The sequence below is a fragment of the Homarus americanus genome, unplaced genomic scaffold, assembly GCF_018991925.1.
Source record: "Homarus americanus isolate GMGI-L3 unplaced genomic scaffold, GMGI_Hamer_2.0 scaffold25727, whole genome shotgun sequence".
In the NCBI taxonomy this organism is placed as follows: Eukaryota; Metazoa; Arthropoda; class Malacostraca; order Decapoda; family Nephropidae; genus Homarus; species Homarus americanus.
In genome coordinates, this window is record NW_024737110.1 from 57,373 (window position 1) to 72,475 (window position 15,103).

At 41.4% G+C, this 15,103-nt stretch overlaps 1 protein-coding gene across 2 annotated transcripts in view; it reads right to left on the reverse strand.

Annotated features, from left to right (window-relative positions):
- Positions 1-454: 454 nt before the first annotated feature.
- Positions 455-15,103, reverse strand: part of LOC121873392 (WD repeat-containing protein 17-like) — a gene marked incomplete at its 5' end in the record, with an annotated part of 34,854 nt that continues 20,205 nt past the window's right edge. For both annotated transcript variants that reach the window (XM_042376935.1, XM_042376934.1), the window contains 7 exon segments: positions 455-1,259; positions 4,154-4,298; positions 6,602-6,676; positions 9,298-9,508; positions 9,854-10,064; positions 12,193-12,411; positions 12,575-12,807. In XM_042376935.1, the coding sequence (XP_042232869.1) occupies positions 1,140-1,259; positions 4,154-4,298; positions 6,602-6,676; positions 9,298-9,508; positions 9,854-10,064; positions 12,193-12,411; positions 12,575-12,807 (1,214 nt within the window).

Here is a 15,103-nt window from a genome sequence, read left to right on the forward strand (position 1 = left end):
ACCATCACTTGGATGTCTTTACCATACAGTACAATAAGTGATAAGTGGAATAAATTTAAGTATTAAGTAAGGTCTAAGATACAGTGCATCAAGTACACACACTTATAACTATAAAAGTGTTAAGTCAAATTAAGTAGTTTTCTTCACACAGTAAAGTAACTATGGGTGTTACTTATGACTCGGGTAGCTACTTAACACTTACAAGTCATATCTACACCATGTTGAAGTCATTACTGTATATCATTTATGAAACACCCTGTACATGTGTGTGTGTGTGACTTATGAAACACCCTGTACATGTGTCTGTGTGTGACTTATGAAACACCCTGTACATGTGTGTGTGTGACTTATGAAACACCCTGTACATGTGTGTGTGTGTGTGACTTATGAAACACCCTGTACATGTGTGTGTGTGACTTATGAAACACCCTGTACATGTGTGTGTGACTTATGAAACACCCTGTACATGTGCGTGTGTGACTTATGAAACACCCTGTACATGTGTGTGTGACTTATGAAACACCCTGTATATAACCATAGGCCAAACCAATCATTATAACAATTATACTAACTCACAACCTAACTACAACCAAACTACAACATCAAGAACACACGAGTAAATAATAACATCCCCAAATTACAACCTTTGGCCCCAACTACACCACAATATTACAGAATCTAAAATTATCATTCCTAAAAAAAAATAACATTAAAATTAATCCCCAGAAGATATTATCAAATTACAATATTATAAACATTATTTAAATTAATCCCCCAAAATATTATCAAATTACAATATTATAAAAGTTATTTAACATTGAGTGTTGTGTTGCGTACAGGAGAGGTTCGTCCATCACCACAACTGTCTGGTGAGTTAGTTACATTTTAGACCAAATCTCTAAAGGGAAATAATCTAAGTAATGTGTTAGTGGGATAATATAGCCAAATAATTTAGTTTGTGGGATAATATAACCAAAATAATTTAGTTTGTGGGATAATATAGCCAAAATAATTTAGTTTGTGGGATAATATAGCCAAAATAATTTAGTTTGTGGGATAATATAGCCAAAATAATTTAGTTTGTGGGATAATATAGCCAAAATTATTTAGTTGCTGGGATAAAATAGCCAAAACAGTCTTCAGAATGGGTTGAGACGGTAACCACTGCCCAGAGGCGAGTACGGGTGAACCTTGGACCACATAAGGGCGTCGTTCTGACCCATGACTGATTCACCGTTCTCCAGGAAGTAACTCGGCCCCTGCAAGACGAAATTGACTTTAGTAAAAGGTTAGGAAGAATTTAATTACAGCACCTGAAGATTAGACACCCCTTAGCTTACTTTATGTTGCTAATTTTATCCTCTTCACCACTGATAGGTTCGTTAGCCGCTTGGGTGGTTGGTCGTCTCTGTTACACACTGTTGGCAAGTACTGGGCATGTACTGGCTCTCTGTTACACACTGTTGGCAAGTACTGGGCATGTACTGGCTCTCTGTTACACACTGTTGTCAAGTACTGGGCATGTACTGGCTCTCTGTTACACACTGTTGTCAAGTACTGGGCATGTACTGACGCTCTGTTACACACTGTTGGCAAGTACTGGGCATGTACTGGGCTCTCTGTTACACACTGTTGGCAAGTACTGGGCATGTACTGATGCTCTGTTGTTACACTGTTGGCAAATGCTAGGCATGTACTGGGCTCTATTTTACTGTTGTAAGTACTGGCTCTCTGTTACACACTGTTGAAGTACTGGTTCTCTGTTACACACTGTTGGCAAGTACGACATGCTGGCTCTCTGTTACACACTGTTGCTTGGCAAGTACTGGGCATGTACTGGCTCTGTTACACACTGTTGGCTTAAGCGCTGAAGCATGTACTGGCTCTGTTACACTGTTAGTAGAGTACTGGGCATATGCTGGCTCTCTATTATTACACTGTTGGCAAGTGCTGGGCATGTGCTGGTTCTCTGTTACACTGTTGGCAAGTACTGGGCATATGCTGGCTCTCTGTTACTGTTGGCATGTACTGGCTCTCTGTTAGACATTGTTGGAAAGTACTGGGCATGTACTGGCTCTCTGTTGTACACTGTTGGTAAGTATTAGGCATGTACTGGCTCTCTGTTATACACTGTTGGTAAGTACTGGGCATGTACTGGTTCTATGTCATGCACTGTTGGTAAGTACTGGGCATGTACTGGCTCTCTGTTATACACTGTTGGTAAGTACTGGGCATGTACTGGTTCTCTGTTACATACTGTTGGTAAGTACTGGGCATGTACTGGCTCTCTGTTACACACTTGGCAAGTACTGGGCATGTACTGGCTCTCTGTTACACACTGTTGGCAAGTACTGGGCATGTACTGGTTCTGTTACACACTGTTGCAAATACTGGTTCTCTGTTACACACTGCTGGCAAGTACTGGTTCTCTGTTACACACTGTTGGCAAGTACTGCATATACTGGTTCTCCTATTACACACTGTTGGCATGTACTGGTTCTCTGTTATACACTGTTGGCAAGTACTGGGCATGTACTGGTTCTCTGTTACACACTGTTGGCAAGTACTGGTTCTCTGTTACACACTGTTGGCAAGTACTGGGCATGTACTGGCTCTCTGTTACACACTGTTGGCAAGTACTGGTTCTCTGTTACACACTGTTGGCAAGTATTGGGCATGTACTGGTTCTCTGTTACACACTGTTGGCAAGTACTGGGCATGTACTGGCACTCCGTTATGCACTGTTGGGAAGTACTGGGTATGCACCAGCTCCAGTGTTGGTCAAGTCTGGTCTTGAAACAGCTCACACTCGGTGCCGTCACAACACTCTCTGGTAGGATTGGCCCAACAGTTCACAACTCTCACTCAGAAAAAGTTTGCCCTCACAGTTTTCTGGACTTGCGGCTTCTTTAACCTCGAGCTGTGACCCCTTGTGGGGCGAGCGTCCGCCAGCTCTAGGTAAGGACACTCAACTGAGTAGTGCCCCTCGAGATGCTTATACACCTCAACTAGGTCCCCCCCTTGCCCATCTATAGTATAAGCTAGGTAAGTTCAGGCGCTCCAATCTCTCAGGGTAATTGAGGTGCCGAAGTGCAGGCACCAGTCTGGTGACCCTCCTTTGAACATTTTCAATCAACTGACAGTCCCTAGCATATCTCGGGGATCAGACGGGGTAGCACTTCACTCCTGAAGATTGTTACGAGGGACGGACCGTCTAGATATCTGAACGACCTTCTTATAAGACCCAATAATTTATTTGCCTGATTTACCTTCTTCTCGCAATGGCCCGAGAACTTCAGCTCATTGTCAACATACACACTTAGGTCCTTCTCACATTCAGTCTCAACTAGTGCAGTTTCTTCATCCCGTTGGAACATATGATACGCCTCCTTACCGTTGGTACGCCCCAGGTGCATCCTCTTACACTTTTTGTGACATTGAATCTCAGCAGCCATTTCTTCGACCATTCCTGGAGCCCACAGAGGTCCTTCTGCAGTTCTTCACAGTCCGCTTGGTTCTTAATTTCCCGAAATAACTTGGCGTCATCGGCAAACATTTGTATGGAGGAGTGTACAACGTCAGGCATATCATTTATGAAACAAACAAACAACAGCGGGCCCAATACACTACCCTGCGGTACCCCACTTGTTACAGGTACAGATGACGATTTCGTGACATTAATCACAACCCATATCTTGAATTTCTGGGTTTTCTTCTTAACTTCGTCGACCGCCGAGTGGTTCATGTGTAGGGATCCCCTCATATTGTGTACATGTTGAGAGAAAGAATGAAACTCAAATCGACTTATTTAGCACCAGATCATCACACAAAACATGGGGACAAACTTTGCATCCCCAACCATGGAGTTTGTCCTAACGTCCAGTCGATAAAGGTGCAACAATTTAAAAATATTTGCCTGTGTGTGTGTGTGGGGTGGGGTAGGGTCTTACAGCACCCCCCCAGTTATATGGGATCACTATACTCCCCCCCCCACTGCCTGATAAACCACCTCCTTAATATAATATTTCAACGTCTGGTTCCATCCCTGATTCTGTAATACCTTTTGTGCTCATCGGATAAGTATGGGGTACACAATAAACTAGCTGCTGTGTGGCAAAATTACACCCCACATACCACATACCACACAACTCACCTTAATCATGTGGTTAGTGATGCAACATATCTGTGAGTCAGAATGTCGAGGCAAATGAGAGCCAATGACACAGGTTACACCAACATCGGCCCACAGCACTGGTGGCTCCTGGCTCACACCCCAGTCATGAACACCTTCCTCCCACCTGTTGACAGTTGAATTGAATTGAAACAGTTTATTTAGCCAGAAAAACACAGATACAGAGTGGATAATATTAACATGGCTGAGCCAGTTGAGAACCTGAGCTGCACCTGATATATACTATACATTTATCTCAAGGAAGTATTATGTAACATTCAGTATCAATAGTACAGTAGTATGGTGGTAATAACAACATGTTACCACAGTTATCACTTCATTATTTATTTATTTATTACATTTATTATTTTTATTTATATATTTATTATTATTTTTTATATATATACGTACATATACACATACATATATACATACATATAGATACACATACACACACACACACATACACATATACATATAAATTACAGTGGAATTGAAAACATAAGTATAATGGGGGAGCAGTACAACCTGGGTTGTACAGTAATAAGGTGGAACAAGAGGACAGAGCTGTCAGGATAATGTCTAGTTGGCAATTATGTGCACTGCAATGGTAATTACTTATTTATTTTTTTAAGAGATGATTTAAAGGAAGGGAGCGGAGTCTTTGCTGGGATGGGTCAGTTGTTCCACACCTTCACACTGGGATATTTTATGGAGGTCTGGGACTGAGAGGAGCACATGGGGGGTGGTCTTAGTAGCTCTGGGGGCCTTAAGTTGTATCTCTGATTATTACGGAACTGGAAATAATTATTGTCAAGCAAGTGAGTCACAGATTTGTAAACAAAGAGGGCACAGCAGTAGGTGTTAATATCCTCGAATTTTAACATCTTAAATCTTTCAAATTTCTCGTTTGTGTGATGTTTTTTTCAAGTAGGTCATTGTCCGTACAACTCTCTTTTGTGCAGTAACCAGAGATTGTGTTTTTGAAGAGCCAGAGGCCCCATAGTGTGTGACAGTGTATCAGGTGTTGGTAAACAAGATCATGATAGATTTTTTTCATTGCTGTGAGAGTGAGTGACTGTCGAATGTGATACATGATACCGCACTGTTTATTGAATTTACAGTGAATGGCTTGTATGTGGTTTCTCCAGTTAAGTTTCTCAGATATTATGTACTATACAGTGAACCCTCACTTTACGCGGTCAATTGAACCCACGGCGGCCCGCGTAAAGTGAGAAACGCGTAAAGTGAACAACATAACATATGGGTTTAATTGAAATAGAGACCGGGCCAACCCCCAAACTCCACTTTTTCCGACACAATACCTACGTTGTAGTAAAAATAACTTCTTAATTTTATGATGGTATGCACACACAATTAATAATTAAGAGAAATATCAATAATATTAGGTTTTTTAACACTTACGTTAGTAGAAGAGATGGCTGGGCACACAGGGATAGGGGGTTGGTTCCGAGGCAGAGGGTAGATTATTGGCCCTCACCTGTGTCACTTGTATCAATTGTATCACTATCCACCACAGAGGCTTGCAGGGCCTCTTTGTCAAACCCCTCAAAGTCCATATAAGTCCATATCCTCACTATAATTATCAATATCACTGACTTGGGCCGGCTGTGGTGGGTGGCGGGTGAAGAACTTGGTAATGTTTTGATGACTGGGCGACCTTGTGTGCACCCTGCTCGCTTCGCTCTCCGCGTAAAAGGGTACACACACTGCGGAAAGTGAGCATTCCGTGTTCGGCAGGGTACCGCATAAATGTGGAAACGCGTAAAGTGGGACAGCGTAAAGCGAGGGTTGACTGTACACCTGTCTAACACGACCAGCCATTCATAACAACTGTTGTCAGCCATACATAATAACTGTCAGCCATACAGTGAGTTCTGCTATAACGCGTGTTTTGACAATGCGAATTGGCTCTAACGCGATTTATGAATAGAGGAACGATATTTGTATAATGCGAACGCTTGTTTGCTGTAACGCGATTTTTGCTTACTATTTCTCCAATTTTGTGGTATTAACTGTGAATATGGTAAAGAAGAATATCTCCAAGAAGTGTTCTGGTGATCGCGTTACCGGTGATGATCGTAAAAGAAAGGCTATAACCCTTGAAGAGAAGCTCGATGTTATCAACCTCAAAATCACCCTTCTCCCCCATCAAGTAAAGTGTTACATTTACTGTATGATTTCATTATTAGATATTAATGTAACATTTATTTAGACTGTGCTATCCTTTGTGTTAGGCTAACTACTAAATTTTTTTCGATTTCGAGTAATCTGCACCTAACCCTATTTTCTCCATAAGCCCTGTTATTTCTATTATGCGAATTTCTATAACACGATGTTTTACAAGAACACAACTATCGCGTTATAGCAGAACTGACTGTACATAACAGCTGTCAGCCATACACTCACCTGGCCTTAGCCTTTGGTATGTGTTGATCACCCAAGAAGTCGTAACCTGTTGGTCTGTGTTTCTCCAAGATGTAACTGTAATATGTAATGATAACAACAATAACAACAATAATAACAATAACAATAATAACAACAATAATAACAATAACAACAATAATAACAATGACAATAATAATAATAATAATAATAATAATAATAATATTGTAATACTACTAATAATAATAATAACAACAATAATAATAATAATAATATCCCCGTTAGACACAACAATTGGTACAGAACTCTTCCGACAATGAGACATTTCCAGGTAACCAGACGAATCTTTCAAACCCGGAAAAAACTCCCCCATCCCCGGGTATTGGGGAAATTTTTTCGGAATTTTCCGGAAAATGTGGCCCTCGGAAAATCGTTCCCAGAGCCAGAATCTTCCGAACAATTCCGTCTCTGGGAACGATTCTCCGAGAAAATTTAATTTCCGGCCGTCAGAGAGTTCCGGGTTTGAGGGATTCTGGGTAACGGAGATATTACTACAATAACAATAAAATATTCACATAAGTCTATCAATTTGTCTATTTATCCACAGTAGTATCCATGTTATCCGGCACCTACGGGTACTGAGAGGTGCCGGATAAACTGTTTATCCATTTACTAGAAAATATCTCAGAAAAACAGACTTATTTAACACTTATTAAACTCTATATAAATGATGTGGCTTATATATAAAGAAAATATATAATACATAACTATAAAGTGTGTGTGTGTGTGTGTGTGTGTGTGTGTGTGTCATAAGCAGGGTTGCCAGGTCGTGGACTGCATTCTCGCCTCATCACACCCCAAAATGGTCACCTCCTTCCCCAAAACTCGCCCCCAACCAGCTTTATATTATGTATTACGTTCAAGAGGACAGACAGAAGCATAACAGAAGTGGGAAATATTCACATCGTACATATTACTCGCTAATTTGCATACTTGTGTTGGCAGTGTTCATGCTGTGTATAAAATATCTTTATGTCACATGTGGGTTTATTTCATGAAATCTTGATATGACAGAATTATTTGCCCCCTGACATGGTGCTGCATCCATCAGTTGCCAAGCCAGTAGATTTTTGGACGTCCAGTTTGAGATATGTTTTTAAGAAGTCAAGTAAGGCCGTTGAGACCAATTAGACAGAGGCTTTGTCCAGTTCTATCAAGGCCAAGAATGATGTGATAATTCTTTCTTCTCACAGCTGGGATACTGAACAATAATACACCTTCATCAATTATTAAAGACCAATATCACTGCATGGTTCATTTAGTTTAAGGAGTCGTAGTAGTTTGATGATAAGTGTCGTTCATTTTGTCCTCTGTAGAGATATCTTTCACAAGCTCAGGCAGATGGTCGATAGGTTTTATGCGAGCTGCTAATTTGACTTGAGAAATTTCCACAGATTTATTGGCATTTACTTACGATATGCCAGAGTTAAATAAAATGTCCCCGTAGTTGAAAATAGAGCTAGATTTAGTGTGTTTTATCTGTTGAACTGTGATTTACTAGAACAATGATGGTCTGTGAGTGTTGTTTAGCAGAACTGGTACGCTTCAATAATCTCATTACTCGGTACATCAGGTTTCTTATTCATTTTGCCATACTTAGACCATTTGTCCACTCCACTACAGCACAAGTATACAAGAGGTCAAACACCCACATATTGTATCTCCTCCACTGACGACGGTTGAGGTGGAAGTTTCAATCAGGCCACATGACTATCAGGTCAACTGTCCACCGGCCGGGCCACCGCGCCTGTCAGCCATCAGTAATGTGTTAAAACGTGTCACCCGACCTCTACGTCTATAAGGTAAGGTAGTAATACATCGTGAACTGTCGAAAATAGACTAAATCACCGCCACCTTTAGTAAACAACCCCCATATTTTCCCTCTCCACCTCAAAACCAAACCAAATTAGCCTCCCAAATGCATTACCCGGCAACACCGTCATAACAGTGTGGCCGCCGCTCTCGGACGACGTGACAACACACACAGTACAGACCAGCTTGACGGTTCGACCCAGCGCTTCTCGACGTGACCTGACAACACACACGCAGTACAGACCAGCTGGTTGACTGTCTGACCTGTGCGCTCGACGTGACTCGATACAACACACACGCAGTACAGACCAACTGGTTGACTGTCTGACCTGTGCGCTTCCCCCCCCGACGTGACCTGACAACACACACGCAGTACAGACCAGCTGGTTGACTGTCTGACCTGTGTTGTGGTAACCCAGATGATGGTGTGAGAGTGGAAGGAATTATGTGTTGATTATATAGTTTATAATAACAATAAATATGGTAACTTAACCCTGTAATGACCTGTATTCAACCTTAGGATTTTAGCTGATGGGTCTACCAGTTACCGGTTAGTTGGATAACTGGGATTCTTCTGTAGTTATTGATGATTAGACTGTCTATGTAACCTGACCTAACCTAACTGACTGTACACATGATTCAATAACTGACTCTACACATGATTCAATAACTGATTCTACACCTGACTCATTAACTGACTCTACACCTGACTCATTAACTGACTCTACACATGACTCAATAACTGACTCTACACCACACTAAACTCTCCACATGATTCAATAACGGACTCTACACATGACTTAATAATTGACTCCACACATGACTCAATAACTGACTCTACACCACACCTTGCATGACTCAAGAGGTGCGGTACGACAGAGGTGTAGTTAAGCACAGCCGCCCTCACTGCTCCGAGGTAAGCTGACAGTGCTAACAAGCCGCCTCGTTGGTCGCCGCGGATCACCCATTTGCCATCGGTTTGTGTCAACGGGACGGCCTGAACCAGACGCAGCACGTACCAGACGCTTGATTGGTCCAGATTCTCACCGATGATTTGTTCTGTGGGGTAGTTAAGCTTATTTGAGGGTTAAGGTTTGAAAGTTTATTTGAGGGTTAAGGTTTGAAAGCTTATTTGAGGGTTAGGTTAAGGTTTGAAAGCTTATTTGAGGGTTAGATTAAGGTTTGAAAGCTTATTTGAGGGTTAGGTTAGGTTTTTAAGCTTGTTTGAGGGTTAGGTTAGGTTTTTAAGCTTATTTGAGGGTTAGTTTAGGTTTTTCAGCTTATTTGAGGGTTAGATTAAGGTTTGAAAGCTTATTTTATCTGGTACTAAGCTTATTTCATGGTTAGGTTAGGTTATCAAATATATTCTCTCTAAAAGGTCTACCAAAAGAACATAACTCAAACCTTGTAGGAACTCTAGCCCCATAGTCAGACCCTTGTGGGGCTGAGCGGACAAGAGAAGGTAAAGCACTTGGTCTAGGACGGGGCCGACAGCCTTCTGGGAGCACTCGGCCGAGGAAGGGAAGCCAGCATAGGCGTATAGGCTCTCTCTCTCGTCAGCTCGGCCGGTGAACGACAATAATACTTCAGTTTGTAGTATAAGTCGATCTGTTCCCTGTGTGGTGGAGAATTTATTAAGGGTCATTATGGTATCAAATTCATCTCTCTATCATAATTAGCCATGTTTGAGTGAGGAGAGAGGAGAGGAGGGGAAACTGACCTAACGACCATACCACCTTCACCCACATAAAGGTTTGACTGCCACACACACACACACACACACACACACACACACACACACATAAGGAGTGAGGGTGTTACTGTATGGTACATCTGTGTGTGACTGTGTGGTAATGAATGAAATATTACCTGTTGAGGAGCACTTGGCAACACACCTTTCTCACTCTATCTCTCATCATCCACACATTTCTCACTCTATCTCTCATCATTTATACTTATACTTCTCACAATCTCCCTAAAAATACTTAAGCTTTCGTGTTTATTCAAGAGATCTTCAGGTCATGAGACCCACTAATCCCCTGGCCAAGAGAGGTGACCTGACATTCTATCAGGTCAGTAATATGAGACCACTAATCCCCTGGCCAAGAGAGGTGACCTGACATTCTATCAGGTCAGTAATATGAGACCACTAATACCCTGGCCAAGAGAGGTGACCTGACATTCTATCAGGTCAGTAATATGAGACCACTAATGCCCTGGCCAAGAGAGGTGACCTGACATTCTATCAGGTCAGCAATATGAGACCACTAATACCCTGGCCAAGAGAGGTGACCTGACATTCTATCAGGTCAGTAATATGAGACCACTAATACCCTGGCCAAGAGAGGTGACCTGACATTCTATCAGGTCAGTAACATGAGACCACTAATCCCCCACAGCTCAACGGTCGTGGAAAATACCAGTCTTGACTGTAACACACACCTTCAGTAATGACTATCTTCTGGATTATTATAGTAAAGAAATATATTTTCTAACAATACACCAATCACAGGAAAAGAAAGAAAAATAAAATAAAAGTTAAAATAATCAACAAGTTCGGCTATCGTGAAAGGTATTCCATTACCGCCCCAAAGAAGTATTTCCTCTGTGTTTCTAAAGGACTGAGTGGGAGCATAATCCATCATTCACAGCAAAATGCAGCGTACAATCAAACACAAAGGTCACGTCGCGGCTTTGTTCGAAGATTAAATATAACTCGTGAAACATTATTAGAGCCCTACCACAAGGCAGAGCGCATCAAAACTCTACCCCGTCGGAATATGTTTTCACCAAATTTCACGACATGACTTTTGTCTTTCATTGTACATAAATAAAATAAATACTGACAAATTGCCGAGGTGAACTGAACAAGGAGAAGAAAAACAGAAGAATCATAAAGAAATGCAAAAATGAAAAAATCAATAGTGAGAAACAATATATGTATGTTGTGTCGTGTCGTGTTGTGTTGTCAGGGAAACAATTGAGACCCTGTGTGTAAATGAGGCAGAAGGTCAGATCATCAACCTGGGACTTGGTCACATATGGCAGCAGCAGAGTCAACCATTAGACAACACATTATGCTTCCAATATCTTCCCAGTACCTCCCTGTTTGGTACCTGCCTACTACCTACTAGTGCAAGTATTCGGCAGGCAAAAAACTGAGCAAGGAGCGAGGCTTCTCAGAGTGTATTCATTCACCCAGACCGCACAGTAATACAGAGGGAACAGCACAAGAAGCTCCTGCAGGACTTGAAGCAGAGGAGGGAAGAGTCAAGGAGGAACAGGGACGGGTGTACATGGGTTATACTCAGGGGGAGGGCAGTGGAAGCAAGTGTGCCGACACAGGGCCAGGGGGCAGCAGTGCACCCTTCACCCGCTCTACCCCCCACCCGGGAGGCGGCACCAGCTCCGCCTATCAGCCGGGTGGAGGCGAGCGCCGTGTAAACACTGACATTTCTAACCACACCCTGCAAAATACAGTGTACTTAGTAAATGCTGCAGCTTCTGAGAATGTCATGTACACTAATACTGACACGTTCCTTGATAAGAGAGAAGAGTTTGAAACACTACTGAAGGAACACCAACCAGATATTGTGGGAGTTGTTGAACTGTTGTACAAGAACAGGAGAATTGACCCAGAGGAATGAGTTCAGTATACCTAGACAGTGTAGGTATACAAACAATATACCTATACAGTGTAGGTATACAGTATACCTAAACAACAGTATCAAACATCAACTCACCTCAGGTAAAGTTTTGGTCAGGTCAATAGCCAGTTCCCAGAGAGACAGTCTCACAGCCCTGTAGGTGAGGTACCTTAAGGCTGTCTCCACCACACCTCTGATCTGGGCTGAGTCAGTCTCACACAGGTAGGAGGAGGCGTCAGAGTGTGACCCCAGTAACCTGCCTACTGCCACCGCTATCTCCAGTTCATGTCCTCGGAGTAACATTGACAGAGCTCCCTGTATGTAAGATGGGGTTACGTTAAGTTAGGGTTACATTAGGTTAGGATTAGGTTAGGTTAGTATTAGGGTGTTATTTTAATCATCAGGTAAAATAAACTAGGGTGTCTAATCATCAGGTAAAATAAACTAGGGTGTCTAATCATCAGGTAAAATACATTACCTTAATGTCATCAACAGCCAATAAGGCACAGGCAGCAACTATAGGTGACCCTCTCATTAAGTGCCATTCTGCTACAAGTCTGGCACACTCAAGCATTCTATCCTGTATATGGGCAGTGCCATTGACCTCTGCAGCCGGCACTCGAGGCGGCACTTCAGGAGGTGGACCTTTACTGCTCTTCCTCGAGATCTTACTCAAAGCAACACACTGTGAGAATGCTTTATCAAGGTAACCTGTAAAAGTCCATTAATATTTAATTTCCGTAACACCAAAATCAACACAAATTTGACCGTAACACTTTCGCAAATTTGATACTAACACGAAAATCAAAACAAAATTGATCCTAACACAAAAATCAAAACAAATTTGATTCTAACACGAAAATCAACACAAATTTGACCGTAACACCAAAATCAACACAAATTTGACCCTAACACCAACACAAATTTGACCGTAACACCAAAATCAACACAAATTTGACCCTAACACCAACACGAATTTGACCGTAACACAAAAAATCAACACAAATTGAATTCCTAAAATAATTACAAACAAACACACACACTGACTCAATTAGGGGAGTAATCCATAATACGCTAAAGGTGTTAAGGAGGAAGTTAATGAGGAGTTAAAGGGGTAATTAACGGAGGGGTAATTAACAAGGTACAGTTAACATCACCAGTCTAAGTTAATTAAAAAATCACAGTTAACAACACTCAGATATCATGCACAGATCATGTTATACAAGGCATGATATAGTGTCAGGCAGTAGTGTATATGGAGCCCATGGTAGGGTTATCATGCAGCCCATGGCAGACTATCATGTGACCCATGGTAGGGTTATCATGCGACCCATGGCAGTCTATCGTACGACCCATGGCAGTCTATCATGCGGCCCATGGTAGTCTATCGTGCGACCCATGGCAGTCTATCGTGCGACCCATGGCAGTCTATCATGCGGCCCATGGCAGTCTATCGCGCGACCCATGGCAGTCTATCGTGCGACCCATGGCAGTCTATCATGTGACCCAAGGCAGTCTATCATGTGACCCATGGCAGTCTATCATGTGACCCACGGCAGTCTATAATGTGACCCATGGTAGGGTTAACATGCAGCCCATGGCAATCTATCATGCAACCCATGGCAATATATTATGACCCACAATCGTCTATTTTGCACCACAAAATTGTATTATGACCCATGACCCAATTACCTGTTAGTCTGACCGCCTCTGTACAGGTACTAATGTGTCGCATGTGTACACCTACAAGTGCTCTCTACCTTACACACCTGTTCACCACACCTGTTGTACCACCTGAACAATAAAGTCAAGCAGGTGTTTATATAATTTACAGGTGCTAGTATAATGAACAAAACATCACCTGAAGATTAGACACCCCAATGCTACCTGGGGTTAGGTTAATAATCTGGGGTGTCTAATGTTCAGGTGACACATTACTTAACTTATTATCACACACACTACAGTACACACAGTCTAGTAATAATAATAATAATAATAATAATAATAATAATAATGATAATGATAATGATAATAATAATAATAATAATAATAATAATAATAATAATGATAATAATACAATACAGTACAAGTCCAAAAATCCGGACTCCTTGGGGTTTGGGTCGGTCCGGATTTTCAGATTTTCCGGATTCTCGGGCAGTACTTTGAAAATTATAATTTAAGGAGGAATAAAGAAGAGATGAACAGGTACATTTTGATAGTTTATTCACTAGTAATATAGCATGGTTCATTTATCAAAACAAGCAGTTTTAAGGAAAAAGCCGTGAATTCTAGAATTTTATTCTTTGCCTTTTTTATATCATAAATTGTAGACTTTCCAGTGTGGTATGTTTCCATTAGAACAGTGTTGCTCACACCACATTCTAGTGTCTTAATTATTTCAAGTTTGTCACTCAATTTCAACGTGTTCTTGTTTCTCTACACACAACCAAGTTTATCTACTTTAGGAGCCATTATTATGGGCTTGTACAGTACAGTACTCTGTAAATGGAAACAGTAGGACTCCACATAACACAGGTCGTCACAGTTTGATTGCTCGTTTTAAAGTGGCGACCACATGGTCGCTTGTTGTCGCTGTGGCGCTCACGCATGCACACATACACACAAAAGCCCGCTAAATAAAAAATAAAAAATAAATAAATAAATAAAAAAGTTTGAGTTTTCGAAAAGTCCGGATTCTCGGGTGGTCCGGATTTCTGGCATCCGGATTTTTGGACTTTTACTGTAATAATAATAATAATAATAATAATAATAATAATAATAATAATAATAATAATAAGTGTTAATAATAATCACTAGCCAACAGCAGTATAAAATGGTGAGACATTACTGGATTACTTCTTAATAATAACAACAACAAACAATGCAGATAGACTAATCACTAGTCAGCAGCATTAGACTAATCAAGCCATTAGCAGCATCATTACCGAGCTAGTTTACCTGCGCTGTGTTAAACTGTGTCACTGTAGCATCATTCTCAGTGCAGTGA